General features: G+C 45.9%; 1 protein-coding gene across 5 annotated transcripts in view; it reads right to left on the bottom strand.

Moving 5' to 3' along the window:
• Positions 1-10,428, bottom strand: part of STAU1 (staufen double-stranded RNA binding protein 1) — a 29,077-nt gene extending 18,649 nt beyond the window's left edge. For 4 of the 5 annotated variants that reach the window (XM_051802770.1, XM_051802772.1, XM_051802774.1 and 1 more), the window contains exons 1-3: positions 10,286-10,428; positions 5,204-5,270; positions 419-695 (exon numbers count right to left, since the gene is read on the bottom strand). In XM_051802770.1, the coding sequence (XP_051658730.1) occupies positions 419-611 (193 nt within the window). In that variant the 5' untranslated portion in view covers positions 612-695; positions 5,204-5,270; positions 10,286-10,428. The remainder of the gene's footprint in view (positions 1-418; positions 696-5,203; positions 5,271-10,285) is intronic. The other variant, XM_051802771.1, reaches the window with a different exon arrangement.
• Between the last annotated feature and the right edge of the window lie 4,905 nt (positions 10,429-15,333).

The raw sequence follows: 15,333 nt of genomic DNA, 5'->3' as shown, positions 1-15,333 counted from the left end.
CAAACAAACCTTTTTACATTTAAAACAAGCTATTGGTAAAAAAGATGGATAGCAATGTGTCAAGAATTAAACGTCATGCAATTTAAAATATTCTTTACTATTACAAACTTATCAACTAATTATTAGAACTTGGTGGAAAAGTATGCTTCTACCTGTCTCAAACAGATTTCATTCTATAGGGAGAGAGAATAACAAGCTACTGCAGTTGGATAAATATTATTTTTAAAGTATGTGTAGGTGTAAGACATCAGAAGTATATTGTGCCTATATACTATATATATATAGTGTATATATATATGCCTATATACTCTATATATTATATAGGCATATATATATGTGTGTGTATATACACACATATGCCTACATAGAGAGACTATAAACACTAAGAATATATACAGTTATTGACAGTTATTCTTACCTGCAGCTGCATTGGTGGATGTAACTGAAGCAGAGGGCAAAGCAGAGTTTTGGATAGGTCTGCCTGCATTTTCAGAGGGCAAAGAACTGGTAGTAGAAGGAATACTCAAAGGCTGTGAAAGAGCTGGGGTTTTATTCAATATTTGGCTCCCTGCAAGGGCAGCAGAAGGATTCTGAATCTGAACTTGAGACATGTTCACTTCCAACCAGAGCAGATTACTGTAGGGAAACAGCTTTGAACGCAGACAAACTCCGTGTGGGGAAGACAAATTGCTGACCTAAAACATAAAGATGAAAAAAAGATTATGCCAAATATTTAGCATTCTCTAACAATCTACTGAAATTATTCCTCCATCAGCAAAAGGAGAAGTGTTCCACCATCCACTGTTCCCATTTTGTCTGCAGTAAGTCACTCACACATCCAGTTTTAACAGCAGTTCCATCTACACGCCCTGTCGTGTAAGCTTAACACCTCTTGCATTTATAAAAGAGTAGTATAGAAGCTTTATTTATGCTTGTTCATTACTGTCCATCTCTTTTCCTCACCACTGAATCCACTTACAAAGCAAATCCAGTTACCTACATGCATAGCCACTGCTTATACTCTGAACAAAGTGTATAAGTTTCCATGGACAAATGACATTTCATGCATTCTTCCATTCGAAGCTGAACTTTTCCACTTGGAGGGCAAGCAATAAATGCAGTCTTTACAAAACAACTATTTTAGAGCATGCATCCTTTAGCTATAATCATAAGAGTTTTCCCCTGGATACCAAGTATGCTGAGCCACTTCTGAGGGGAATGAGCTGGTGTGCAGCAGGAAATGCTGCAGTGGCTCTGGCTGGGAAAAGTAAAGGTGCAAGAGATCATAAACTGTGTCAGCTACATGTATTCTGAAGGTTACTTCTATTTAAGTCAGGACATGCCTCAGTCACAGTTCAAGCATCAATTTAGAGTCACTTGGCCTTGCAGCACTATAAACAAGTGTTGGAAGTGCTCAGGGGCATCTATGGCCATGTAGGAAAACCCCCTCAGAGCGCCAGGGGCACCCCAGTCCGTGTGCAGGGCTGTGACAGACCCTTCCTCCACTGACAAATTAGTATTAGATTTCTCTTGCACATGGATGCAACATTATCTTCATGCTCAGCCAGTGGAACCTAAATAGACACGAACAGGTCAGCTGCCCATATCCACTTACGAGCCACGTATCAATTTATTTGTTAAAAATACATTTTACAGCCAAGTAAATCCATTTTACACACAAAGGCACTGGCACATGCACACATACTGGTCACCTACAGATTTGATTAGGGCAGCAAGCAGAGGTTCATTCTTTCATAATTGATAGGTGAAAAGGAGAAATCACTGCTCCAGCTACCACCAGGGAGCTATTAGTGGCAACACAACTCCACTAGTGCTCTGTGAGCTTCAAATTCTGAACCTGTGAATGGACTTCCAAATGTGAGAGGAGCAGCAGTGAGTCAGAGGGAAGTTTTTAGCTAGTTACTGACAAAAAAAGCCTGTGAGGGGACCCTAGATTAATACATTCATGGGTAGAAAGATTTAATTATTTATTAGATAAGAGGTAAGAAGCTACTGGGAAACAACAGATACAGTAACAAATCTACCATCTGGAATATTTTTATTTTGGAAAAAAAATCATAAACATGTCAGACTTATCATATTACCACCTGGATAACTTTGTTTTTACTAGAGAGCAAAAATAGTTCAGATCTCATCAGTCCAGAAAACACATATGTAGATTATAGTCAAAACAAATCCTATATTGGACTATGAAATTTGCAGCAGCTACACACTGGGTGCATTATAACTATGAGTGTGGTATTAGGAAATCTGCCTAAAGGAAATCCAAAAAATCCTAATACAAAGAGGAAGAGTATTTAGAATAAGACTCCAGGGTAATAACTCTATAATCATTAAGTTTCATTCCCACAAGCATCACTAGAAACACTGAAAATTTTCAAACATAACACAACAATAATAATTGCCTGGGAAAGACTATAACAAAGTCTGGCAGTGTAATAAAAAAAGTGAATTCTCCTTTCCTGCTGAAGTACAATGTCCTTCCAAGTAACTGAACTTACAGTTTCTAACCCACACGTTTCAAGAAGACGCCACCGAAAGTTGTTATTTTGAAGTCAGGAACATCAGGATGTTTCAGATCATGTTGGAAAGGAAGTCTGGCATTCCTTTCAAAAACTGTCTCCAAGCAGTTTGCTTTTACAGCAAGGCACTACCCTTCCCATACCTGCCATTGCCTGGCTTTAGGGAGGCGGGTTTCAGAGCACTTAGGTGAGAGTGGTTTCCAGTCAGAGGATGCAGAGAGGAGCACTGTGCAATCCCCAGGAATTTTCTTTCCCAAGGAGAGAAGTCCCTGACAAGGACAGTACAGTTTGCTTTCTCTATTTAGGGCCGAGTCCCTGAGAAGCTCAGACACAGGTCAGACACTGCCCAGCTCCCAGCAGGACTCACAGCCTGCGGTGCTTGGCCTGGGACAGCTCCTCTGCAAACACCTCCAGGACACAATTCAGCCCTTATCCACCAAAACCTGTGGGGACTTGAGCTCACATCCTACTGCCTCAGACAATAAGGGTTTGGAATCTGCTCCAGTTAGGAGCAGACTTGAGCTGTGCACATCTGCCCACCAGACCAGAGAACTGCAGTGTCTGTAGCCCAGACCTGCTCAGGGCAGAGCCCACGTGCCCAACCCAGCAAAGCGGCCGCTCGGTCACACCCGCACAGGCTGCAGGGGCCTGGGGAAGGGCTGGAAGCACCTCTCACTGGGAACCACCACGACCCTCCCACAGACTCCCAACCAAATGGAAAATCCATTCAGCCCTCACGGACCCTCTGGGAATCCAAAAGGCACCCAGGCTCTCTAGGAACCAAGCGCTGAGAGTGAAGCCCAGCTCGGTTGGGCACCTGCCCGATGTCCCAGTGCCACCCGCTGTGCAGAACACACACCCCCAGTGCAGGCACAGCCAGGCTTTGAGGAGCAAAACCACCCCAGCAACACCTGGCTCTGCAGCCAGGAACTCAGGGAGAAAGAACAGAGGTTCAACAGGATCCTGTGAGTGCTCCTTCCCAGGACTGCAAACGGCAGAGGCAGGAAAAGCTGCACTGCCTAACAAACACAAAAGTTAAGGAATCAGTCAGCCCCACCCTTACTGGGAACAAACACCTGGAAGCTGTAGCAGACACTGCTGTTAGGGGTTATCCCCAGCACATCCAGTACCTGGCCACACCAGGCTTTCACCACAGCTGAACAGAAACTTGTGATCAAGGAGGGAATGGAATTGTAATGAAAACAGAACTTTTCCAATAAATGTATCATTTTTAACCTAAGAAAATGTAATGCTTATTTCTACACAAATTGCTACCTCATCATCATGTTTCTCACTCCTTCACCAACCTCACACTGAGATCAAAAGTTGCCTCTGCACCCTGTAAGTTATCACCAATTCAGAACTATTTCAGAGTTGAATACACTGAATTCAGGCAGAACCAAGGCAAAGCAGGCATTAAAACCATCTTGTGAAACACTGATATTCCACTTTGCAAATTTCTGACAATTTCAGACACTAGAAAGTAGCTTACAAGGTTATACCTTCCAAGATTATGTATACAAATAACTATTACACTTTCTTTTTAAAAACACTTAGCTCACATTTTGGCAAGTAACCTCAAAGAACAGTCTGACAAAACAAAATGGAGTTTAGTTTGTATTTTTCAGCTACCTGTGAAGTTGATGCTGTAGTTGATTTGTGGGAAGTATTTCACTCAGGTAGAACTCACTCTCCATTACTGCAGATTTAATTCCAGGTTATTTGGGGATTCTGAAAGGGTTTACAGTGCTTTTACACAGGAATATGCCCTTTACTCTGTAACAGGCTTATAAAATCCTAACTATCCAAGAAAAAAGCACCATACCTGGAAAGTTGATGCTAACAACTCATAAAGACTGTTTCAGTGGTCAGAGGAAAAAAGATGCCAGAATTCCAGGAGATTTTTCCCTGTAATCAGGGGTGAGCTGCACCAAACTTTTGAAGACAAATACTGGTCTAAGTAACTCATCCCTACACAACACTTGAGGCATTGCTAGAACTCAAACCCACTCAACCACCCAAAGAGTGGGGAAAAGAACTAATGTTTCACTCACACCATCTGATGCAGCAGCTAATCCCACAACTTGCTCCCTTCCCAGTCTCACACCGTTACTTTTCCTTAACTCATCCAAGAGTATTTCAAAAGTTCCCGAAACAGTGTTGCTCCAGAAGGTTCTCCTGGTGCTGTGGTGGCTGCCATCAAAGGACTTGGTGACCTATGGCCACTGCTCTACCTAGATGGATTTCCAGATGACAGAGGACTGCTCCCCACTTGTTTTTAGATTTTTATTTTCTTTTGGTGCATCAACGCCTGGAACGTTCCCAGAAATTCTGAATACATTAAAATGCAGAGTTCAGACATCACTAAGGTAACCAAAGAAATGCACAAAGATGTGAGCGTAGCCTCAGTCCACACAGTCAAAAAGAAATGAAAATCTTCCTGTATAAAAGCAAGAATACAGCATTTTCAGATAAAAGTTTTCTAAGGGCTTTTTTTGTGTTAGAATTCTCACAGGAATTGCAGATGGAAGCCAGAGGACCAAACAAAAAAACCAAAACACTTCCTGTGGATAATCATGTTTTGCCACAACTTGTGGTTTCTTCAGTGTGATGTAAACAAAAGGTAAGAAACTTCAATGTTTTAAGTAAGTTTCCAGTACCTTTAGGAGATCCAGAGAGTGAAGATTTGGACTTAGTTCTGAATTGGATATTTATGATGGAGAATGCCTAAAAGAAAAAACATAGAGTTAGAATTTTGCTTTCTAAAGCCAAAAAAAGCTCCTGTAGCAAATCTCTCACCCTGCACTGAGTTTGCCTCATCCCTTTGATGATGAGAACTCGCAGGACCCTTCCCACTGACAGGCTGCTCAAGGGAGCTGCTTTTCCAAACACAGTTTCCAACCTGATCCAAGAATCTTCATTGCTCTTTCCCCAACCTCAAGTGATGTTTCTCACCCAAACAGTGGAATCTCACAATAGTGCTCTTGCAGAATTATAAGAGTCACTTGCCAATTTTCTTTCTGTAGTGAGGCTTCCAGTTCTGTGGAAGTCAACTTTCTTCCTCACAGCCCTAGAGATCAGCTCCCAAAATTAGACCCAGACCTTAATTCACAAAGCCAAACCAAAAGCAAGCCACTAACCCAAGAAACTCTGGCAGCTATTAACTGCAAAAATCTGATACAAATTTTACCTTTTGGCTACATTTCCCATCTAATGATTTCATTCATAAATAGGCATATAAAAAAATCAACCTAGCTAAAACCATTTCAGAATAAAATTATCTCAGTACTGCATATGAAACCTGTCACTGCATGGACTGCTCTAAATGGAAATCAAAACCTATTTTATTCTGCTTACAAATATAGCACAAAGTGTTTAATCCTTCTTTTCCATGCCTAAGCCAAGTGCGTGCGGATGCCAGCAGCATCACTACAGCCACAAAATGGGGGAGATCTCACTCCTCAGTGAGGTGAGAGGAGGACAGAGCTCTTGAATTTACTTCAGACAGGCATTTCAAACTCCTCCAACGACTCCCGGAACTCTGCCCAGTTCCCCTGGAGGAGCCCTGTGGAACATGAGGATGCAGAGCCTGAAGCAGCAGCACCACAGTGGCTGCTTGTAACTGGAGAGTGAGGAAGGAAGACAAGAGGATCACAGTCCTATTGGTTCAACTTCTCCTCTAGAAGGTTTTCTGGAGGTTAACTAAGCATCTGGAAAGCAAGGAAATGGATTATACTCACAGGCAGGATCAAGACCAAGTTGCACAAAGCCAATGGAATTTTCTCTACCTGCTGGCCTTGCCAGGCTCCAGAAGGAGCAAGCAACAGAGCAAACGACAGGTACTGGGCAGGTAGTGCCTGCTGATACCCACAGCCCAGACACCACCATGGGCACAGCACAGTGGAGAAGAGCTACAGCCAACAGCGCTTCCCAACACAAGGTGATGCTCCCAGGCTGCTCTGGGGAAAGCCATCACCATCCTGAGGTGCAGCAGTGGAGACCCAGCCTGAGCAAGGTCTGCACCAGTCCTGCTCCATACGCAGGCACTGAGCCCTCAGCTGGAGCTCTGCACCCACGTGGGGACCCCCTCAGCAAAACCAGAGTAGGAAACACTCAAAACTCAGCTTCAGAGAAGTATAACCTGTAAGGGTCTAAGTACTAAAGGATCTGAACTTATATATGCTGAAGAGGAGAGGGCTGGCAGGGGACTGACAACGAGCAGTTCACGTGCTTACAAGGTTTTTGGAGTGGAAAAGAATAGTCTGTTCTTCACGGTTAAAGTGACAGAACCAGGGGCAAGAGGCTTAAAAGTGCATCAAGAAAACACCTTCTGATAGTAACAGTGGCAGTGAATTGCCCTACACTGGGTGATAGAGGGGATCCACTGGTGGCAAGCTTCAGGGCATTGATAGACATTGACGGAGGATGAGGCTGGCAGACCCAACACCACAGAGGGATGGAGGGATCACTTCACTCCCTGAGTCCCTCCCAGCCTGGATTCCCAGGACTGAACACACTTGTGTGCACCTGGCACGTTTCTGTCTCCTACTGGAGGGACACAACGGCCTTGTTGTTGTAAGACAACAGGTTTGGCAGCACAGGATCTCACGTGGGTCCTGCCACAGACTGGCTCTGAGCTCTGAGAAACCACTTGAAAATACAAGAGACTAAATCCTCAGAGGTTTTATTCACTGTCAGGACCAGCACACGAAAAGGTGTCCTGTTCTTCAGGAGGCACAGACTCGGAAGGCTGAGGGTTCCAACACTCCCACTGTGCCTCTGTCAGGAACCAGCTGTGCCCACCATTCCCACCCCGTGTGCACACACTCACTCCTGCCCCACCAGTGCCAGCCAGGGAGGGCTTGGATGGAACCAGGGCAGAGCAGGCTGAGAAACAGAACAAATGCCAGATACAAACACCAAATTCAAATTACAAGGGCTTCCTGACATCACCAACCAAAAATCACAGACAACATCCAAGAAGCAGGTTTAGCTATAGGAAATGAGGTGTTGAATGAAGCACTAATTCCTCTCTGAAGAGCAGATGCTCCATGACACTGCACCTGAGTAGCCACTGGCCCTTGGCAGCCAGAGCAAGGCATCTTCCTTGTTCCTCACCAACAGCAAACTGTTCTCAAGCAGGAAAGTTCATTTATCCCCATTTCAACCAGAACATGAACCCCAAGCCTATCCCTGCCAAAGGATGTGGGTGCCCTGAGGGGGCTGGCAGGACTCAAGGGGCTGAAGGGGGTGTGGAACACACAGCACTGACCCCCTGGCCCCCCATCACCAGTGGCTCCCAATGCCAGCCAGGCAGGACAGCCCAGAGCTGGGGACAGTGACAGCCCAGCTCCCACCACAACTCACGGGCACCCCACACACAGACCCACAAGGGAACAGCATCTTCTCCCCTGTTTGCAGGCTGGGAATGCATCAGTGTTCACTCCCAGACAAAACAGTGGTGAGAACGATTCCCGCTCTCCTCCCATTTTCTAAAGGAGTTTTAAATACTCCAGTGTGGTGGCTGAGTCTCTTTTGTCCCACACTCGACTATTTTGAGGCACAAAGAACAAATTTCCACAAATTCTAGGTTTGTTCAGATGCTTTGTTACCTGAAATACCTTTGAAAAACCCCCATAAGGGGTAGCTTTGCAAGGTACAGCATAAAATTCTCAAGCTGCTGCAAAAGTGTTTAAGAGCATCTATTTACAACTGGAAAGTCTAAATAAACACTCACTACAAATCAATTAAATAAAGAATAAATTTTACAGACTTAAGGCTATTTACACAAAATGTAAAGCACTGGTTGAACAATGTTTCCTTCTTAGATAATCTTTTTCTACAATATTTGGGCAAGACAAAAGCCCATCTCAAAGGCAACACCGACTGTAGAAAAAGATGCTGCTCTTTTTGGTAAGGGCACAAACACTAAATGTTATGCAAAGTGGTTTGGGAGCTGAGACATGGATTATTAAGAGGAAAACAAAAGCCCAAAATTTGAAAGTAAAAGCTAAAGGAAAAGAGGAAACTAGCACCTAAAACAGACAGTTCCAAACATCATGCAAAACCATAAACCAGGAAGTGATATAATGAATGAACAGTAAACTGATACTTTAGATCAGTTAATGTTGTGACAAAACATGGAATGGTCTGTGTTGGTTTTTTCCCTGCAGCAGAACAGGTCACAAACCCCACTGACACTGCTGAGAGCCAACATCAGATCTCCTCCACTGTCCCAGGGCATCTTCAACACCCCAATGAAACCACCAACCCCGGCAGGGATCCTGGACAAAGCAATCAGAAAAAGGGCTTTGTGAAAGCTCCTCTGTCCGCAGGATAAAGCTGCTCTTCCTCAGGAAGATCTGAAAGGCACACAGCAGTTTCCAGTTTTGCTCTGACTTTGTAAAGTCACATAATCCCAAGTTTACTTCAACCTATGTTGTGTTTTGCCACAAAACACCTCATATTCTGAACTGACTTGTACTGATAGTGTAAACACGATTCATGAGAAAAACTCTGAACAAAGAAACAGCAGCTGCTTAAAACAACAACATAAAAAAAGAATTGTTTCTTGTACACATCCTTTAAGAAGAGTTTGGAGATAAGATTCTGATCCATCGTCAGAAAACAGAAAATATAGTAAAAAACTCAGCCCATTGGCTCTTTAAATTCTCATTGAGACGTAACAGATTTCCAGTGAATATCTCTGTAAAAGTTTGAACAAATTTGTTGCACATGTGAGATAATCATCAGACAAACAGAGACCACTCTGTTACATCACAGCTGTAGCTGCATCATTAGAAAAGTTCTTAATGGCCCCTAGTATTAAAAGCCCCACATTTCTATCAGTTTCAGTAAAGGTAGGATGCAGTACTTGAATTTTCTAGTTAGAGGATACAAGATTTTATAAATATACTCTTCCAAAAGCAGACAACAGACTTCATTCAGATATTTTATTTCACTGCTATATATATATATATACACCTAGGCTTCATTGACATTCTAAGGGATGTTCCTCCCAGGTTTGCCTTAAACCTGCCAGAAAAGCAATGACAAAAGTACCCAACAGATGAATACATCACAAAAACGGATCCGACAGTACCAAGCACAGCATGCCCTGGATGGACAACCCAAACCCTGCAAACCTCGAGGGCAGGAAAGGTTTAAAAGGGACTTGTTGCTTCACATCTCCTGAAAAACTCGCGCAGCGCCCAGGAAACGGGGAGCAGCGGTCCCGGGGCAGCGGGGGCTGCGAGTCCCGGTGGGCACGGGGTGGTGGGGGGAAAGCCGGTGCTGGCAGCGCTCGGGGGAGGCTGCCCCTGAGCTGCGTGCGGCCAGGAGGGGCTGGGGAGTCCCTGCTCCGCCACCGCCGCCGCCCCTCCTGCCCCAGCAGCCCCGCACGGCCGGGTCGGACCCGGCGGCTTCGGCTCCGGCACCCGCGGGTGCGATGGCCGAGCCCCTCCCCGGGGGCCCCGACCCGGCGCTGCCGCCGCCGCCGCCGCCGCCAAAGCATTTCGGGCAGAGAGAAGGCAGCGAGCTCGCTCCGGGCCCCAACCCGGCGCTGTCACCGCCCGCGGCGCGCCGCGGGCCCATCGCGGTGCGGCCGCGGCAGCGGGTACGGCCCGGGGAGCGGCGGCAGGGCGAGCCCCCGCGCTGTGTGCTGGAGCGGGGGGGGGGGAGGAGGATGGAGCCCCGCGGCCGCCCCCTTTTCCCCTCAGCCCCCGGCGCGGCGTCCCCCTCACCTGCGCTGGGCGCGGCCTGGGCCGGGGCGGGGGCGCTCAGTCCATGGGCCGGGCGGGACCGGCGGCACAGGGCAAACACCAAAGAGAACGGCGGGGCGGCCGGAACTGACGGCACCGCGCGAGCCCCCGCGGGCCCCGCCCCCCCCGCCGCGCCCCGCCCAATGGCCGCGCGGCACCGCCCACCCCCGGCGCTCGGCGCCGACTACAGCTCCCGGCGTGCCCCGCGCCAGCGGTGACCGCGGCGGGGAGGCGGACTACAGCTCCCGGCGTGCACCGCGCGGGCGCAAAGGGGCGGGGCCGGGACGCGGCGGCGGAGGGGGGGGAAGCGGCGGGAGCGGCTGTTCAGCCGCTCCCGCCGCTCCCCCCCCCTCCGCCGCCGCGTCCCGGCCCCGCCTGTTCCCGGGGCGAATCCATGTCCAGGAGGAATCCCAGCCCACACGGGACTGTGTCTATTTTGCATTAAGAAGCAAAAAAAAAAAAAAAAATAAATCCCAGCCTGACTCAAAGCGAGACGCGGTGCCGGCGCTGCAGCTCCTGGCGGAGCGCTGAGGGAGGAGTGTGTGTGTCTGTGTGTGTGTGGGGAGGTGTTTCAGAAATCAGTGTGTGCTCCTGTACGAGGGGGTTGGTGTGATTGCCAGAAGAAAATTACATCATGGAACAGGTGCGCAGACAAAATAAGTTGCTGCTAGTTTCAGTGTTTTCGCTGCTGACTGTACAAAGTGTTTTCTAAAGAGGGAATTTAGGTGATGGCAAACGCACTGATGCTGTCCCAGGCTCTGGACTGCAGGGACCGAGTTACGCTCAGCTGAGATGTGAAGACAGTACATACAGAATTTGACATCTTAAACAGGTCTTAGGAGCAACCTCAGAAGCTCACTAAACGTAACAAACTACAACTTAAATGCTTTCACCCGAATCAATATATATTCATCTTTAAAGAAGCACAAATTAAGCAAATTCCAATGTCCTGATCCAATCCCCCAAAATATAATATTTTTGTTTGTTTGTTTGTTTGTTTTAAATTAAACATTTCCAAAGGAATCTTTATTGCCCAGCTTTTGAATCATCCTGTCAGAATTACAGAACACATTCATCTCCCCACGTAAAAGATTATTCTCTGCTGTGACCAAGGAAAGTGTCCTACGGGACTAAAAAGTTAAGGATGGTGAATTTAAAAGTGGAGTGTCACTAAATGTGTCAAAGACAACCCCCTCTCCTAACCCACAGGGGTTCTCACAGTGACCCTGCACACAGCCCCTGCCAGGAAAACATACCACGGGAAACCTTCAGGGTTAGAAATACTTTATCTCTCTTAATAGGTAAAAATACATTTCAAGTCACAACGTTGCAACTCCCACAGCACCGTTCAGCCGCAGTCAGTAACTCCTGCCCTTGCTCAGCCTCAGGGAACTGGATCCCACAGACTGCAAAAAAAGGCTTCTGAGGTCGTGGGGAGAATCACAGCAAAACCCAAAGAGAAAGAAACCTCGGTATACCTAAAGCTCCATATCCATTTCTGCATTTAATACTGACATGGATCCCAAAGATACCATAAAGAAAATACATCACACACTGAAAAAAAAATAAAAAAAACCAATAGACAACATAGCATTGAAAAGACATTCTCCAGCATGTAAGTATATAGATATATATCCCATATCACATTTAAACACTTAGTCACGTGTTCTTGTGGTCTCTTGCATAACAGTATGTGCTGTTAAGATGCTTTAATTATTCCAAGCCAGCAACAGTCACATTTCAGAAGGAAATGAAATTTCAGCTGCTGTGCAATCACTACTGCAAGGCTCAGTGTTGTCTGTAGTGAAACACTGGTGGAAGATTTCTGTAGAAAGTTATGTGGAGACAGGGAATTCCAAAGCGAGTTACAGTAAAAATTCAGGTTTATGTTCTCTTCTTCTAGGAAATTGTGAATGCCTGGGTGTGTGTAAAATTTGCAGTCGAGACAAAAAGCATCTGCAGCCAGATCACAAAACTGAACATAACTGAAGCAAATACACATGGAATTCAAAGGCCTGAGGAGCACTTTGGCACATGTCAAATAGCCAACACATTTGTTCTTTCACTGAAGGGCATTTACTCCTCTATCATATGAATGATTATTAATTATTCAAAAATGTTCCAAAAGACTTTTCCACTCTTCTTTGCACAGCAGCTTAAACAAGGACAGACTTTTTTTCTAGATTACAGTTTGTAAAATACTTTAAACTTTCATTTTCTTTTGTAAGGAAGCAGTACTGTAATGCCAGTATTTTCAGATGTTCATGGAGAAATCTGATATTTGTTATTAATATATTTTCTTTGTTAAATACTTACTTCAAAATACCCCTTATATCAGGCACAAACCCAAGAGTGTGAATTTCTCTTCACAGCCTTAGAAAATGAAAACTTTTTACTAGGACCTAGATGAACTAGCTGAGCTAAAACCCTGTTACTACACTCTTCTGACACATTACTCATTAGTAACAAAATATCTTTTACTTTCTATTAAGATTTATTACTTTAATAATAAAGCATTTTATCCTGCTCTCATCTTGAATGCAATACAGCAAGTCCAGCATAAGCTGTGAGCTCATATGAATGAGAAGATTCCTATTTTGAGAGAGAACTTTTAAGCCTTCAGTCACTTTGCCTGAGCTGTCACCAGCAGCCACTGAGCCTTTCCTGTCCTGTGTGGGCCCTGCCACTGCAGCCCAGGCCCAGAATATTTCCTCTCTACTACAGGAAAGGCAAGAATGACTTCATTTAAATAAGTAAGGGTAAAAGCTAAGGGTAAACAAAGCCTTTGTGCTGCTTTCTGAGAGCTGGGTGTCTTTACTGATAGAGATTTGTGCCTGGAGCACCTGTGTGTCAGTGAACAACTGCACAGTTTCCAAAGCAAAAGCCTGGAATGGGAGAAATGCCTGTGGTACTTCTGCTGGGGGCTGGAAGGATGGGCACAGCTCTGCCCTCGGCTGCTGCTGGTTGATGGAATCCCCAGGTACTGAGAAACTGTCACTTCTAAGAAAGGATGAAGCTGTTTTCAGACAAAAATCAACGTGTGGCCTCATCAGAGAATTGTTGGAAGTAAATGTCTGGCTGAGAGGGTGACTCTCAGCACACAGGTACACGAAGAAATAGAGAAACAGAGCTTTGCTTTAGCATGTGCTGCCCACTGGCAGCAGTGCTGGCAGTGTTGAGGCCCATTCACAGCCCAAGGAAACAAGAAAACACACTGGTCTTCAGGGGGTTTGGTTTTGGGGTTTTGAACCAACAGTAAGGTATTTCTTCTGTTACAAAAGCCTCAGAATATTATTTAGAAGCTGGCAATCCCAAACCAATCAGCAGGAGAGTAGACTAGAGTTCCATGGTGCCAAAAGATCCAAAACCAGGCATCCCTTTGCCCACTTCCCACTCAGAAAGAAGCAAGTAACATTCCCACACTTGAATTTGAATGATCTTGTACCATCATCAGTTGCAAGTAAGAATTGGCTCTTTGTTTTCAGAAGTGTTTCAGAAGATCTCAGTGACAGGCAGGAGTTCACTACATTAAATTAGGTGCTCCCAGGTCCTCAGAAGGTCTATTGACACCAGGTGTTCCCAGCCTGTGCTTTCCAAAGAAACTGGTGTTTGCAAAACTGTCCAACACAGTCTTGCAAAAAGCTGTTACAACACGACTTGCCTCAGCTTCCAGCAAATGAACAGATAGATGTAGGTGGGACTTCACCTTCTGAATCCTGAGAACAGGAGGTGCCAGGAAGAGCAGGGAGGTCCCTCCTGGATGCAGAGAGAGCAGTGCTGATGGCACCCTAACTCACTGCCCTGAAGGGAAGTGCTCTGCACAGACCCTCACACAACCTGCACGGTGTGCTGGCACTAAAGAACACGTCACCAGCGGTGCCACAGCCGTGTCTACACAGTCTGAGTTACTCAGCTCTGAGTCAACTGAAGGGCTAACATGGTATTTGTTGATCTGATGTCACTTAGGCACTTATTCACACGGAATGTCTGTCCAACATCAAAGTCACACGTTGCAAGGAGTGCAAGACGGTGAACATCAAAACTCACTGATAGTTTTCCATTTAGAAGAGCCAATTTTTCTTGGGCCATCTCTCTAACAGATTCTGCCTTCTTGCTGTGAATCCTGTCCAGTTCCATCCATGTTGGTACTGGTAAGACAAGAAACATCTGTTCCCTCAGATATCTCAGCAAGCTCTGAGTTTCTGAAGAAATCTGGCTTGGAGCTGCCCAAGTGAGATGGTCCAACGTGAGGCCCTGGCTGTCACTCTCCAGCACAGTTACAGGGACACGGCCACCAGCACCCTTCCAGTTTGGTTCTTTGAGGATGGCAGGAAAAAAAAAAGTTCTGCAAGTTCTCCGTAGAATTGTTCTCCATAGAATTGTTCTCCATAGAATTGTTCTCCATAGAATTGTTCTCCATAGAATTGTTCTCCATATTGTCCAGGAAAAAAGACAAAGCTGCACAGCAGTGCTCTGATATCCTTCTGGCCTGCAGGATGAGCAGGATCACGGCTCAGTAAACACTGACATCCGAGGCAGGCACTCAGCTCCTTGCAGATGTCACACGTGTCCCTGTGGTTCCAGCCTGTCTGTGACATTCCTGCTGCCAGGAGCTCTGGACACCCGAACACAGCACAGTCTGCCTCAGCAGCACTAAGGCAAATGCTCCTCAGGATCACCCCTGCAGTGCTTCACTCTGAGCACTGCTTTCACTTCACATCTACAAACGAGGGCCTGACACTCCCTGACAGGCCAGGTAAAACAAACCTGTTGATGCTGACTCTTTTACTACATTTTCAGGCACTTAGTTATTATTTAAATCCATTATCTAACAGGCAACTCATTTCTTTACATACAAGAGCTATGGCCAGGATGCACTTCCAGGTACCAGGAAGAACTGAAAGACAGCTGATTCTGCCCTGTTCCTCCCTCAGTAAATTCAGCAACTTTCTTGACACAAGGCCCAGCTCCAACAGGCATTAACTAATACAAATACAAAACACCAGTCCTGATTCAAGTCACCTGCAGAA

The sequence above is a fragment of the Manacus candei genome, unplaced genomic scaffold (genome assembly GCF_025592945.1).
Source record: "Manacus candei isolate 608988 ecotype Guabito, Panama unplaced genomic scaffold, ASM2559294v1 h1tg000057l, whole genome shotgun sequence".
Classification (NCBI taxonomy): domain Eukaryota; kingdom Metazoa; phylum Chordata; class Aves; order Passeriformes; family Pipridae; genus Manacus; species Manacus candei.
This window is presented reverse-complemented; position numbering and strand designations above follow the sequence as displayed.